Genomic DNA, 15,606 nt, shown 5'->3' with positions numbered 1-15,606 from the left:
AAGCCAGAGCAGGGGAGGGAAGATGCATCGTGGTCCTGCTGTCGGTGCCTTTTCCATCTCCCCTCAGGCACCTTCTATAGACTTAAACTATCAGCTCAGACCCTAGGCTCTTCTTTGAATGTTGGTTTTCTTTCATCTCCCAAGTGAATCCACTGTGCCCAATGCTGTCCTCCTGGTCTTCTGTGGAACCAGGGAGGACCTGGGAGATGAGTTTAGCTAGAACTAAGACACAGCCTTAATATTCGTGTATTTATTCTCAGAACATACAAACTCTTCTCAGAGAATAGAAAACAGAAAGTTCACTCTGACTTCAAGGACTCAGCCAGCTCCCCATCCCCACACCTGCTAAAAAATTCCCCGGGTGAGGGATGCCTAGAGTGCACAGTACCCAGTGGCACAGGGGCCGTGCACAACTCTACACAAGGCTCTCCACTTGTTTTATAATCCGAAAGGGCAAACAGCTGTCAAAATGACAATAGGAGTCCAAGATCCATACTCCTCAGTGCCAGGTCCCCGGGGTCACCTAGGGCAACGATGGTGCTGCAGCTTACGCAGTCACGTCTGTGCCGAAGAAGTCCCAGCCCGGCAGCCAGGTCTGTTCAGTCTAGGAGGCAGTGCCAACTGGCTGCCCCCATACCTGGCAAGAGCTGATGGCCCAATGCAATCCCAAAGCCCGCCGGAGGGGCAGGGCTGGGCCAAAACCTAGGGTAATTTGTTCTCCTTGCCTCCTAGCTTCCTCTCCTCTTACAGCCCCACACTCAGGCCTTCAGAACTGAGGGTCTGGGCCAGGGAGTCTGATTGTTTCCTAAGCCCCCATAAGAGTGCGGACCTGGGAAGAGATGTGAGGGTCCTGAAGAACAGGCTCCAGGGCACAGCCTTGAACCGCAGGGAGAGTGCTGTGTCAGGCAAAGATGGTCTCTTCCCGGCGCTTCTTGGTGAGGATGGTGCCCGGCTTGTGCTGGGCATCGGGGTGGTTGGCTAGCTCTGGGGGGCAGGAGGACACCGGGCTCTCCAGGATGGCCTGCTTCAGCTCATAGAACACAGCAGAGTCCTCTTTGGTGAGGAAGGTGATGGCCACACCACTCTTGCCTGCTCGTCCCGTGCGGCCAATGCGGTGGATATAATCTGGGGAGGGGGAGGAATGTCACTCAGGGCGCCAGGCCAGATGCCCTGGTGAGCAGTGCGTGAAGCCTCCACTTCTAAAGGCTTCATCCTTGCCACCACATCTCTGAGGGCAGTAAACACAGCTCGCGCTGCCTGAATCTGCAGTGCCCACGGTGCTCTGCCCGCTAGCACTGCTGATGGTGGCCATCCTACCACATTAAGACGGGGTGGCCCAGCTCCGTTCTTCTCCATACCCAGAAGACAGAGTGCAATCCCAGGAGCTGGGACAACACACCCAAGAGAGATACAGGGCAGGAGCTCTTCTCACTGGGACAAGCAGCCCTAGGCTCAGAGCTGTGAGAGTTGGCAGCAGTAGCCTCCTCAGTGGAGCTATTCGAGGAGAAACGGGCAAGGAATCTCCCTTTACCTGGACTGAAGCTGCTTTCCCCTGCACTTACCTTCAATGTTTTTGGCCATATCATAGTTGACAACCATAGACACATCTTGGATGTCGATACCACGACCCGCCACATCTGTAGCCACCAAAATATCCTTGGCCCCAGCCTTGAGGTTGGATAGTGCGAACTCTCGCTGCTCCTGGCCTTTTCCACCATGCAGCGTACAAGCATTGTACTGTTGGAAGAATGGTGAGGTGAAGAAAGAGCAATGGGATCATGGAAAGACAGAAGTTAGGAGGGAGTGGACCGGGAGGAGGGAGGGTTGCAGAGAGCAGCAGGGGAGATGGAAAGGGAAAGGAGGCAGAAGAGAACAAGGGCAACTGAAGGAGAGAACAGATGAGCTGAAGAAAGGGATAGGAGAGATTGGGGGGGGGGTGGTGAGGGGAGACACAGACAGGGCAAGGTCAAAGGTAAAGTAATCAGGGGTGAGATGTGGAGCCAGACAGATGAGAAGTAGTGAAAGAGAGAATGAGGGTAAGAGATGAGGGTGGAAAGCAGGGACCAAGAAATTTAAGGAAGTTTAAGCCTGAGTGGAAAGGACACACCCTTCCCCTCCAACACCAGTATCAGGAGTAAAGGACACTCATCACTAACATATCCCTCCTGACTACACCATCCTCTCTCCCAAACATAAACAAACACGAAACACTTTGACCCACTCTACTCCATATCCTCAGATCCTGCCAGGATGTGTCTCATAACCTCTCCCTGGCCCCAGCACACTTGGAGGAAGACCCAAGGCAGCTGTGGCTGGCACTGCTGGAATGGACAGGGAGTCATAGCAATCGACCAAGTCCTCTTTATCCCCATCAACCACCCTTTTCCCTCTGACCCTGGCTTGTTAAATATTGGAGAGGTTCAAGAATAGGTAAGCACTGAAAGCAGAAGCCTACGGGGCCCGTCTAGTTTCAGAAAGCAGCACCAAAGAGACCAGGCATTGCTCTCCCCTCCCAGACACACCCCCATCTTCTCCAGGGATTTGGCCAAAACATCACAGCCCTTCTTCTGGTTGACAAAAATGATGATGGGGGGATCAAAGCCTTGCTCCAAGATTGCCAGCAGCTTTTTCCTGGAGAGAAGAGGAAGAGAAAAATGAGATGCATACTACCCTCCACTCCAAGTGAAATGCCCAACACTGATCTACAAACACCAATTCCAGGATCTCCAAAGCCCAGCTCTTCAACATGGCAGAACAGTCGCCCTCCAGCCACCACTCGCACTAAAAAAAGCCTCTTCTCCATTCTGTTTCCCCTGGCTCAGCTGCCCCCATACCTCTTTTCAGACTCTGACATGAGGAAGACCTTCTGTTCCACACGTTCGTGGGGCTTGCCGGCAGAGCCAATGTACACCACAGCAGGTCGCCGAAGATAGCTCCGGGCCAGACGCTCCACCGCTGGGGGCATGGTGGCCGTGAACATGACTGTCTATGAAAACAAGAGGTTCAGCCCTGGGCCCAGGCAGACACATCACACATCCCACCATCAGCACAGGCAGCGCAGCCCAAGCTGCAGAACAGAAAATGAGCCATGGTGTGAGTTTTGACAGAAGTAGTGCCTGACAGAGAGAGAACTGTCCTTTGCCTTCCCACTTCTTTTCCTCAGTGCCTATTCAGCAGAGTACTTTACATCTTATGCTAACAGGAAGGGCTGAGAGCATTTGCCAGCACCTGTGGCGGGCAGTAGCATGACTGTTTGGAATCATTTTTCCAGGGCTAAGAGGCTACACTGCTAGGACTGTGAGAGGACTGTACATGGTGAGCCATGCCTCACCATTCTGGAAACATGCACTTGCCTAGGGCAAGAAGGGCCCTGGAGCAGGTCTGGCAACTTGCCCAACTTTCCCCAGCCTAGGGAAGCAGCCTTACTTGGCGGTACTTATGTTTTCCTGACTCGAAGTTGGCCAACATCTTCTCAGGGTCCTCAGCCTCATCCGTGTCCGGCTTCTGGTTGCTGACAGGCATGTGCTCCAGGATCTTCTGGACGTCTGGCTCGAAGCCCATATCAATCATCCTGTCTGCCTCATCCAGAACCACATAGGTACAGCGGCTCAGCACCAGGTAGCGGTTCTCCAGCACATCAATCAGACGTCCTGGAGTAGCAATCACTATCTGGGGGGTACAGTGGAATCATGTGTGGCCCCAGCAGGTACCCCTTTCTTCTCTCTTCTGTGAACTATCCACCCAATAGATCCCCAATGCTAAGGAACTTTGACCCCAACCTCCAGTTATGTTTGGTAGTGAAAGTTCCTGAGAAGTGGCATGAAATCACTTGTTGCTACCTTGGATTTTTTTCAGGAATGAATGGGGTCTCTGAGTAAGGTCCAGGGATTAGACAGAAGAGGCAACATCAACAGAACTTTCTTAGACGGAAGAGAGACTAAGCAATACTATGGAGGGGGTTGGATAAAGGGACTACACTAAGAAGCCTACAGAAGACTTGATTCCTACAGCAGACTTCTTGTAAAAAGCTCTCCTCCCCTACCCTAAGAAGAAGGCAACACAAAATCAATGACATGGTCTTTCAGAGCGATTAAGAGCACAGCCTTCACATATGAATCTCAGCTCTGCCCATCACCAGCTGTGACTTTGGGCAAGTTATTAACCTGATTCTCAGCTTCACCTGTAAAATGGAAATACCGTTATCTATTCTCTTTAAGGTGGTTGTGAGAATTAATGATATACAGAGTACAATCCCTGGTGCATAAGTCCTCCATAAATAACGGCACATATATACATACCAGCCCCTTTCTTCATTTACTGTACATCTATGGCAGAAACTAGAAACAGAGCCCCCAGACAGAGAGCCCTCCCAAATGGCGGGCTGGCTGCTGGCTAGGTGAACAAACCTCACAACCCATGCGCAGCCTGAAGCCCTGGTCTTCTCTGGAGATGCCGCCAATGACAGCCACAGTGCGGATGCCTAGCGGCTTCCCAAACTTGATGGTCTCTTCCTCAATCTGCTGAGCCAGCTCACGAGTGGGGGCCAGGATGATGGCGTAAGGGCCCTGGTCTGACTCTTCGATCCTGTGGTAAATGCGACATTCCACAGTTTCATGAGCTTTGGTTCTCATCCAACCACAAACAGGAGCAAGACAAAGTCACTCTTAAGGGCAACTAAAGGGAATGAGGAGGGTGGTGGGAAAAGAATGTAACAATTGCTCTTAAAAATCAGACTCCGGGATAGCCAAGCTCTCCAGGGAGTGGTCCTTGCCAGCAATAAAATCATACACTTCTTTGATATCATGATACAATTATTCCCTAATATCTGACCCAGACTAAAGGCTTCTGATTATAGACTTAAAAAGAAAACCAAATGCTCATTTGCCATTTTCACCAACTGGTGTCAGCTGATGTCACCTGTCAATTTTGGGGAGAGTGGTAATCCAGACCAGCAACGGGATGAGGAAGGCTGCTGTCTTGCCGCTGCCAGTCTCAGCCACTCCAATGATGTCACGATTCTGTAGCCCAATGGGAATTGCCTGACGCTGGATAGGTGTCGGCTCCTGTAGTGACCCAGAGACAGTAACGTGTACAGGCAAAATTATACTACCTGGGTTGCTGCATATGCTAGCACAATGGGAGGACACCAAGCACAGTGAACAGGAATGGGACCCGAGAAGAAACACAATCAACAAACAATACTTCCACCAGAAACTGAGAGACGTCACCTTGGTGCCCACTGGCAGAGACGGCACCGAACAGTCTAGGAACAAAGTTCTCTGTTCTCAAATTAAATCCATACCCCCTAGAATCTGGGAACACGTAAGGCCTTCTGGGCCAATCTGCTCCTTCATACCTTGTAGCCACACTTATCGATGACCTCCAAGATGTGTGGAGGCAGAGAAGAGTCTTTCCAGGATCGGATGGGATTGGGGATCTTGCCACCTTTCGTGGTGATGCTGTAGTCCTCACGGAAGATCCGCCAGTCCCTGTCTGTCATCTCATCCAACTTCTTCTGGGACCAATGCCTATCATCCCAGCGTTGCTTGGCTTCCTTCTTACGAAGTTTGCGGAGTCTTGCCCTGGAGCAGGACACGGGGAATGAAGGGGTTCATATCCTCCATCTCCTTCCTGTAGACTCGGCTCTGCCCAACCACCCGCAGCCCTGCCAACTCACTCCTCCTGCTCCTTTTCTTCCAGCGTCCGCCTCTTCTCCATTAGGTCTCCATAGAAACGTGACTGCTCTCGTTTCTGCTGCTTTAGGTCAATGCCTGCAATGAAGCCTCGCCCCAACAACTGCACCTGGTGCCGTTCTTTGTATCTGGGATTGAGACAGAGGAAGAGGAAAAGAGAAGGAGCTGCTAAGCACAAGCATGGAGGTGCAGACTACCAACATTACCAGTTCCCCTTCCAGTCAGGGTCCTTCATCGCCCAGAGGGCTGGCTAACTACTATTTTACCCATCTCCTCATCCCAGCCTATCTTACTTCTATCTCTGTAGTCACTGGCTCTCTCTAGCAACTGCCTAGTTTAAAAGACCTAGCACTGAGGCCTGAAGACACTCACAGGGGGTTGTAGTCAATGGAAGTGTCCTCAGATGCATCCCACTCAAAGACAAACTTGCGGTCATTGAGATGCCTCGTCCGGCGCCGCTTCTTGATGCCACCCAGGTAACGCTCCTGCCCGGGCACAGAACACAAAGCCCATCAAACAGGAGGCCCAAATCTCATATACAGAGATCAGACTGGCCCAACAACCAAGCCTCCTTAGTGTGTGAGGAGCGTGGGGCCACGAAGACAGAGCTGAGGCCTGCACCTTAATGGCATGCAGTTCCTTGCTCTTATCCTTCTCCTCCCGGATTTTCTGCCGCCCTTCCTCATCCTCATTTCCATTGGTCTCCCGCTCCATCCTCTCCCTGCGTTCCCGACGTTCCCGTTCCTGAGGGTCTTCTGTAGACCAAAGAAAGCAAAGCTGCAGAAGAACTCAGTGGAAGAAAAAAGAGGGCATGGAGGAGATCCAGACAACAGACACCAAATGAGTAAAAAAATGGGGGGGAGGTTTATGATACAAGGGAAATGGAGACCTAACAGAAAGATATTTTTCTCAGAAACTTGCCCCATCCTTCCTTCTTCCAAACTCAGAGCAAACAGCTTTCTAGCTCTCCTAAGTTACACCACAATCCCATTCCCACCCTTCCCTACCCTGTCTAGGGGCTACAGGGTAAGAAAACGAACCCAACATTTTCCTGCCCAAGTCCTGGAACTGTTTCCTTTTCTTCCTCTCTTCCTCAAGCATCCTCTGGCGCTCCTCCACCTCCTGCTGCCGTCGCTTTAGGGCTTCAGCCTCTCGTTCTGCTTTGGAGAGGAACTTGGGCTACAAAACAGATTACAACTGTAAACAACGATCTAGGAACAGGGTAGAGTCACACCACTGATGGCAAGATGGCAGGGAGCCCAAAAATATTTGCTCAGGCATTAAACATGTTAAGGAAAACATAAATAGGCCCAGGACCCTGTTACGGGCTAAACTGTGTCTCCCTCAAAATTCACATGTTGAAGCCCTACCATCCAGTACCTCAGAATGTGACTGTATTTGGAGACAGAGCCTTTAAAGAGGTGATTAAGGTAACCTGAGGCTCCAAGGTTGGGCCCTAAACCAATCTGACTGTGTCCTTATAAAAAGAGAAAATTTGGACACACAGAGGGAAGAGCACGTGAATATGGAAAAGACATCCATCTACAAGCCAAGGAGAGAAGCCTCAGAAGAAACAACCCCATCTGATCTCAGACTTCTAATCTCCAGAACTGTGAGAAAATAAATTTCTGTTGTTTAAGTCACTCAGTCCGTGTGTTCTGTCATGGCAGCCCTAGCCAACTAATACAGACCTTCAAGCTCTTACCTTAGCCTCAGCTTCTTCCTCAGCCTTTTTCTTGGCCAGAAGTTCCTCCAGGGATAATGGCTGGGCCTGAAGATAAAACACAGGACTTCAGTCCATAGAGGCTCTCTCCCTGTGAAGAACAAAGTTGGGCTTGAACTGAAGAGGAAGATGAGGAAAAAAATCCTTCCTCTTTTTACCTTAGGCTTCTTATCACCATGTTCATCCTCTTCATCCTTCCTAGAGTCTCTGTCTTTCCGAGATTTAAAATCTTTTCCTCGGCCAGGAGATAAACTTAAAGGCAAAGGAACAGGAAAAGTCCGTATCACTCTTAGCCTAGCCCCTGGATGAGGCTCAGACTGAGCTTGCCAAAAGAGGATGGAAGTTTTCCCACGACTCAGCAAGACCGGCCCACAGTCATCCAACATGTCCTGAAGCTCCTTTTGCAGACCTGGTCACTCTGCCTGCTCTGAAACCTAACGATGGCCCTATCTTGGCCCCATTCTACCTGAATCTCCTTTTCTGAGACTATTCTCTTCTGGGAAGTGGATCTTCACTACTGATACCAAAAATTATTTCCTCCAAATATTACTCAGCCATAAAAAAGAAGGAAATATTACCATTTGCAGCAACATGGATGGACCTAGAGATTATCACACTGAGTGAAGCCAGACAGAGAAAGACAAATATATGGTATCACTTATACGTGGAATCTAAAAAATAATACAAATGAATTATTTACAAAACAGAAACAAACTCACAGACACAGAAAGCAAACTTATGGTTACCAAAGGGGAAGGGGGGCGTGGAAGGCTAAATTAGGAGTATGGGATTAACAGATACACATGACTATATATAAAATAAACAACAAGAATTTACTGTAGGGACTTCCCTGGTGGCACAGTGGTTAAGAATCTGCCTGCCAATGCAGGGGACATGGGTTCGAGCTCTGATCCGGGAAGATGTTACATGCCGCGGAGCAGCTAAGCCTGTGCACAACTACTGAGCCTGTGCTCTAGAACCCGCGAACCACAACTACTGAGCCTGTGTGCCACAATTACTGAAGCCCGTGCGTCTAGAGCCCGTGCTCCGCAACGAGAAGCCACGGCAATGAGAAGCCTACGTACCACAACAAAGAGTACACCCTGCTCGCCGCAATTAGAGAAAGCCTGCGCAGCAACGAAGACCCAACGCGGCCAAAAATAAATAAATTAAACTTTTAAAAAAATAAAAAACATACAATTAAAAAATTTCTTAAAAAAAAGAAGTTACTGTATAGCACAGGGAACTATATTCAATATCTTGTAATAACCTATAATAAAAAAGAACCAGAAAATATACACGTGTGTGTGTGTGTGTGTGTGTGTGTGTGTGTATATGTGTGTATATATATATATATATATACACGAAACTGGATCACTTTGCTATACACCTGAAACTAACCCCATATTGTAAATCAACTATATTTTGATTAAAAAAATATTTCCTCCAAACAGCATATGCATGTCAGTAGAAAAAAAAAAAAATCCTGCATTACTTTAGAATACACAATAAATTTAGCCGACATGGCCACCCACATACACCCTTCCCAGATACTGCTATATATGTCCTTTCCTCATCTCTCCTTCCTACCAGCCCCAGCAATCTTGCCCCACACCTGCTATAAGCTTAATATGCAAGAGATCTCAACCCCACTGCGTTTGTTGCAAGAATTCTATTCTTTGCCCTGAATTCTAATCTACAGATTCAGGGCCTAATAAAAACTTTGTATAGAAAGTTTCCAGGGCTTCCCTGGTGGTGCAGTGGTTAAAAATCCGCCTGCCAGGGCCTTCCCTGGTGGCACAGTGGTTGAGAGTCTGCCTGCCGATGCAGGGGACACGGGTTCGTGCCCCAGTCCAGGAAGATCCCACATGCCGCGGAGCAGCTGGGCCTGTGAGCCATGGCCACTGAGCCTGAGCATCCGGAGCCTGAACGTCCGGAGCCTGTGCTCCACAACAGGAGAGGCCACAACAGTGAGAGGCCCACGTACCAAAAAAAAAAAAAAAAAAATCTGCCTGTCAATGCAGGGGACACGGGTTCGAGTCCTGGTCCGGGAAGATCCCACATGTCGCAGAGCAACTAAGCTCATGCGCCACAACTACTGAGCCTGCGCTCTAGAGCCTGCGAGCCACAGCTACTGAGCCCGCGTGCCACAACTACTGAAGCCCACACACCTAGAGCCCGTGCTCTGCAACAAGAGACGCCACCGCAATGAGAAGCCGGCGCACCACAACAAAGAGCAGCCCCCGCTCGCCACAACTAGAGAAAGCCCACGCACAGCAACGAAAACCTAACGCAGCCAAAATATAAATAAGAAACAAATAAAAAAAATAAAATAAATAAAAATTTCCGGAACAAAGAGATCAAGATACTGGTGCATTAAGCTACCCCAACAAATATATGTTGTACATTCTGGTTAGAAAACTGAATGGTCCGATGGAGCTGTTCTGTTGGCTGGTAACCTTTTCAAACTAAATTCTACGAACAAGCTGACCCTCAAGAAGTGGTGACTTCACTAACTGGTTATACTTTCTAAAGAAGGTGTATGCCTTCTAAAAAAGACATTTCTACTATAACTGCCGATAGGATTTGCTATGGAAAACTTACTTTCCCCCGAAGCTGAGCCAGCTGAGATGCAGAGAGGAAGCAACCAGAGCGTTGCCCTGAAGCCCACTCCCACTCCCTCAGGTACCTGGATCGCTTGCGGTCCCGTCTGTGCCCATCCTTATCCCGATCTCGGTCCTTCTTATTCCGATCACGCTCCTTATCTCGCTCTCGTTCTTTGTGCCGGCGTTCTCTGAAGACAGCACATTTAGGAAATTACATGACACTTCCTGAGTCCTGAGTATCCTGCTTCACTGCAGCCCTAAGAAGGTTCCCATGCTCTTTTCTCCCCAAAGTAATATTTTAAAAATTGGAAAATGTGTTTCCCAAGAAGTTATGAGGGAATTCTAAGAAGGTCTAAGAGCTCAGAGCTGTACTGCTAAGTATCAGTGGCAATGATAGGCCATGGATCATGTGAACAGATGAACTATTTTCCTCGATCATCTGGACCTTCATCTTACAAGTTCCCTATTAACCTTTAAGAACTAAGAGAAATGTATGAAAGACTAACGCCCTAATATGGAGGCATCAGAGGAACCAAGAATAAAGGGGTTTGAAATGTACACTCCCTTTTCACGTAACAAACAGAAAATTACTTTACCTTTCTGTAGACTTGGAACGGGAACGGGAACGAGAACGGCTGCCTCCTCGACGCCTTTCCCTTGAACGATGCCGTTTCCTGTCTTTAGATGGGGAAGACTTCCGGTCTCGGTCTCTATCCCGTTCTCTGTCAGGAGTCCGAGATCGCTTCCTTTCCTCCTTGGAAGGTGATGCCTCACGGTCCTTCTTATCAGCCAGCTCTCCTGCCATCTGTCGTGGGTAAGAGGAGTATTTATTATGTCCTAGGTACTGCTCTAAACTTTTTACAAATAATTTACTTAATCTCAAAACAACCCTCTGAGGTAGATATATATTGGTATGCATGCTTTATGGATGAAGAAGCTGAAGCTCAGATGTATAAAGTAACTTGCCTAAGGACACACGGGTATTAAGTGTCAGAGTTTTAGGCAGTCTGGCTCCAGAGGCCCATTCTTATTCATTAATGCTGTTATTTCTCTGGGATTCCTTTTTGTATATATTCATTTCCAAAAGTATACAATGAATATACCTTATTTTTATAATTAGACTGCAAGAGTATTAAAAGAAATGTTAGTTAATGAATAGTATACTAGCTATCTCTAGAAACATCTTGTTTTGCTTATCTTAGGAGTCTATTGTGTCTGCCAGCCCACCAGGATCAGTCAACGTATATACATCTAAGGGAGATAAGTTCTCTTGAGTTCACAAAGAAAGCTCAAAAGAGAAAAAAGGAGTTTAACTTAGAGGTTTGGGATTATGATCAGCACCTCAAGGAAACCTAAATTCAAACAGAGAAACTCACTTTTACTCAGATTAAAAGAAATGTATTTCTAGTTATACAATGGCAAAAACTTTGTGAAGGGTACATAGGACTCCATACACTTTGGTTTTACGACTTCCTGTGAATCTACAATTATTTTAGAATTTAAAATAAGGGAGGGAGGAATGGAGAGAGGGAAGGAGGGGAAGAGGGAGGAAGAAGTGTACCAGAAACTAGAGATCACAGACGTTCTGACTCATGTTCCCTACTCAGATTTTCACAGGCTTGATTATGATCCAGTCCCATGAAAAGTTTGAGCAGGAATGTGTTCTGTCCCCACACTGCCTAGGGGACATTGAACACCATGCCACACTGTCAACTGTCCTTCAGACTACAAAATCTACTTCAGCCAGGTGCCAAATTCAGACAGCAAGTCTGAATCTGCCTCTATTCCACCATCACCACCACCACCCCTAAGCCTCACGATATATTTTTCAGAACTTACTTTAACCCCAAATGGTTCCAAGGAAATAACAGTTCCCTAAGCTTTAGCTTACGGTCCCCCTTTCCCATGTAATTCCTGCCATATATTTTTAAGAAGGGAGAGTATGTAAAGAAGAGAAAAAAATGAACAAGTAGCACTTTCGAAAGGCAGAAACAACCCATTTTACCTCAAAATTGCCAGTACATCATGCATATCACATGGAAATTATACTTATGTCTCGTCCACTTATAGCCCTAAGAAAACAATCCAGGGACTTCCCTGGTGGCACAGCGGTTAAGAATCTGCCTGCCAACGCAGAGGATAAGGGTTCAATCCCTGGTCTGGGAAGATCCCACATGCCGCAGAGCAACTAAGCCCATGGGCCACAACTACTGAGCCTGTGCTCTAGAGACCGCAAGCCACAGCTACTGAAGCCCATGAGCCTAGAGCCCGTGCTCTAGCCCATGCTTCACCTCAACGAGAAGCCCACACACCGCAACGAAGACCCAACGCAGCCAAAAATAAAAATAAATAAATAAAATAGCCCTCTTCTATTGAAGAAAAAAAGAAAACAATCCAGAAGAAAGGCCATCTTCTCTATAAAGCATCCTGGACATCAGCATTCTTTCGACAAATATTCACTGAGTACCTGGTAGGTGCCAGAAACTATTCTACGTACTAGAGATACAGCAGTAAACAAAACAAAGTCTCTGATCTCATAATGCTTAAATTCCTGTGAAGCAGACAACAGTTAGGCAGAAAGATAAGAGAATTTCAAACAGTAATGAGTGCTAATGAAGAGAGTAAAACAGGGTGACATGATGGGGAGCAGTATGAACAAGAGATAGAAGGCTCTGGAAAGAATTTTTTAGATGACATGTAAGCTGAGACTTGAATGATGGGAAATAGAGTCTGCAAAAATCAGAGGAAGAATTTATTGGGCAGAAGGGACAGTAAGGCACTGGGGCAAGAACTAGCTTAGCATGTTTGCCAATTAAAAATAGACTCGTGTGGGACTTCCCTGGTGGTCCAGTGGTAAAGAACCTGCCCTGCAACGCAGGGGACGAGGGTTCGATCCCTGATCAGGGAACTAAGATCCCACATGCTGCGGGGCAACTAAGCCCGTGTGCCACAACTACTGAGCCCGCACACCTCAACTAGAGAGCGCGTGTGCCGCAAACTACAGAGCCCACGCGCTCTGGAGCCCGTGCACCACAACTAGAGAGAAGCCCACGTGCCGCAACGAAGATCCTGCGTGCCACAACGAAGACCCACCGCAGCCAAAAATAAAAATAAAAAATAAGTAAAAAAAATAAAATAGACTCGTGTGAGGAATTCCTTGGTGGTCCAGTGGTTAGGATTCAACGCTTTCACTGCTGGGGCGTGGTTTGATCCCTGGTCAGGGAACTAAGATCCTGCAGGCTGCACGGCAGGGCCAAAACAAATAGACTCATGTGGCTCAGTGGCAGTGACCAAGGGGGAAGACTGATTCGCGATGAGTTCAGGGAGGTAGGCAGGGGTTAGATCATGGAAATGTGTTTCAGGCCAGGGTAAAGGAACTTGGATTTTAATCTAACTGCAGTGGGAACCTTAGAAAGGTGTTAAACAGGAAGTGATGTGGTCTTATTTTACATTTTCAAAGAATTACTTTGGTGACTTGCAAGAAAATATACGGTAGGGAGGCAACAGTGGACACAGAACCACTGAGAATGCTATTATAGTAGTCTACACAAGAGATGACAGTGGCTTGTTCTAGGAAAGTGGCAATGGAGATGAAAAGAAGTAGAGGGCTTCAGGGTACATTTTGAAGGCAGAGCTGATAGGACTTACTGATGAAGGGAGGAAACAAAGAGGAGAGACAAATGTAACTCCTAAATTTACGGTCTGACCAACTGGTTAAATGGTTCACGGTGCCATGAGTGACCAGAGGAGACCGGGGAAGGGAAAGACTTAGAAGAAATCAAAAGTTTCACTTTGACCATATTGAGTGTAAGATGTCAATAAGAAAACCAAGTGGAGATTCCAGAAAGGCAGTTGAAAATGTAATTCTGCAACTCAAGAGAGAGTCTGGAGACAGTAACTTGAGTTATCAATATATAGATTGCTTTTAAAGCCATGGGGCGCTAAATGATATTACCTAAGTAGGCATTCTAGTTAAAGAAGAAATTAGAAGAGGACCCAGGACTGACCTCCGGAACACTGTAACATTTAGAAGTCAGGAACAGGAGGAGCCAGAGGGAAAAACTGGAAAGAAACAACAGCCAGAGAGAAATAAGAAAAAATAGTAAAGTACAGCATCACAGAAGTCAAAAATGTGTTTCAAGGAGGGAGGGGTTACCTGTGTCAAGTGGAGAAAGACTAGAAGATAAAGGAGTGACCCTTGCATTTGGAAGAACAGAGATGGCTTGGCGACCTTTGACAAGAGCTGTTTCAGTGGCATGGAGGGAGTAGAAGGCTGAGTGGAGTGAGCTTAGAAGAGAATGAGAAGTGCAAATAAGAAGAAAGTAAACGTAGGAAACTTTTATTATAGGTTCCACTTATCACAAACCTCCACATCTTTGAGTTCCTCAGTTCTTGTAGGGCAGGGGCAGAGTCTTTTTTTCATTCAATGAACTATGTACTAATCAAGCATCCACTATATGCAAGGCACCATGCTAGGCGCTGTGTGAGTTACGAAAGGAAATCAGGAAGATCCTGTCCACAGGAAGCTTACAAAACAACAGAGGGTTATGAGACACATAGCAAGATGCAGGCTCAAATGAATTATTGCAAGGGTTCAAAGGAGTTTACTTTCACTCGTAAAAGGGAATTTGGAAAGACTGTAGAGGAAGTAGCTCTTGAGCACTGACATATAGGTAGAATTTGAAGATGTATAACTGAAGGTGCCAGTAAGAAGTCATTCCCGGAAAAAGAAATAATACAGGAGGCGCAGAGGCGGGAAAGCATGACTGGTTCTGGGAGAAAAACCAGAGTTTCAGTTTGGCTGGAGCAAGGGCTACTCGAAACATGAAGGAATAAAGTCGGACTGAGGGTATCACAGGTGCTGTGCGCGTGGGAAAAGGTCTGACCTGGAACATCGTCCAGGGACCTGCCCTGTGCCCCCAGGAGCCAACACTCCCGCTGGGGCCCGCGCCCTTTCGCTCCTGCCCACCAGAGCTTTCCAAGCTCGTGCCCCTTCCCTGAGGCGTTCTTCCCGTCTTATCCCGGAGACAGGAGCCACCGCTGTGCCCTCACTCTCGCCTTCTCTGCAAGCTCCTGGAAAACGCTTCCATCGCCCGAGACTCACCACTCTTGAGTCCGAACCGCCCAACGCGGCCTCAACGTCGCCGAGCAGTCGCCATCTTCCCCATTTCCTGGTCGCCGGGCTGCTCCCCAGGCCGCGCGGCAAGCTGGGAAGGCGAGTTCCTGGTGCTGGGCAGCGCAGGCCGAGAGCGAGAGCCTGAAAACTACCAATCCCAGAATGCACGGTGAGAGCGTCGGCCCCTGGCCGCGGGGGCCGCTGGGCAATGTGGTTCGCCAAACATTTGAGTCTGCGGGAGGAAGAGTTTTTCGTGGGCCGGCTTTTCTCAAAAGGTTTTTCTCTCCGCGGGCGCAGTCCTCCTGGAATATGCTGGTTTTCCTAGAAACTGTAGTTAATGACATCATAGCCTGTGGCTTACAACGGAGAAATTTAAGGCCTTCCTTAGATAGCAATAGCACGTAATTATAACTGGCAACTACAGTGACAACTATAAATACCGTTTATGGAAAAGCGTTTTTACAAAAA

General features: G+C 47.8%; 1 protein-coding gene across 1 annotated transcript; it reads right to left on the bottom strand.

Moving 5' to 3' along the window:
* Window positions 1-235: 235 nt before the first annotated feature.
* Window positions 236-15,188, bottom strand: DDX23 (DEAD-box helicase 23). The gene is made up of 17 exons (XM_065887007.1): window positions 15,127-15,188; window positions 10,619-10,827; window positions 10,106-10,210; window positions 7,575-7,668; window positions 7,399-7,464; window positions 6,734-6,872; window positions 6,315-6,448; window positions 6,066-6,178; window positions 5,678-5,821; window positions 5,357-5,582; window positions 4,918-5,063; window positions 4,407-4,584; window positions 3,427-3,669; window positions 2,835-2,986; window positions 2,523-2,631; window positions 1,563-1,737; window positions 236-1,125 (listed from the first exon to the last, which is right to left on the bottom strand). Exons 2-17 carry the CDS (start codon window positions 10,825-10,827, stop codon window positions 902-904), a joined length of 2,457 nt encoding a protein of 818 aa, XP_065743079.1. The 5' UTR covers window positions 15,127-15,188; the 3' UTR covers window positions 236-901.
* Window positions 15,189-15,606: the final 418 nt, after the last annotated feature.

The sequence above is a fragment of the Phocoena phocoena genome, chromosome 11, assembly GCF_963924675.1.
Source record: "Phocoena phocoena chromosome 11, mPhoPho1.1, whole genome shotgun sequence".
NCBI lineage: Eukaryota > Metazoa > Chordata > Mammalia > Artiodactyla > Phocoenidae > Phocoena > Phocoena phocoena.
Note: the sequence above shows the minus strand (reverse complement) of the source record. Positions and strands in the feature narration are given on the sequence as shown.

Bases quoted from the DNA above. Each gene is read 5' to 3' on its own strand.
- DDX23 (XM_065887007.1), bottom strand. From the start codon at position 10,827: ATGGCAGGAGAGCTGGCTGATAAGAAGGACCGTGAGGCATCACCTTCC. The intron at 2,632-2,834 runs GTATGGGGGCAG...TCTTCTCTCCAG, and splicing joins ATGTCAGAGTCTGAAAAGAG to GAAAAAGCTGCTGGCAATCT. The intron at 1,738-2,522 runs GTGTGTCTGGGA...TTCTTCCAACAG, and splicing joins AATCCCTGGAGAAGATGGGG to TACAATGCTTGTACGCTGCA.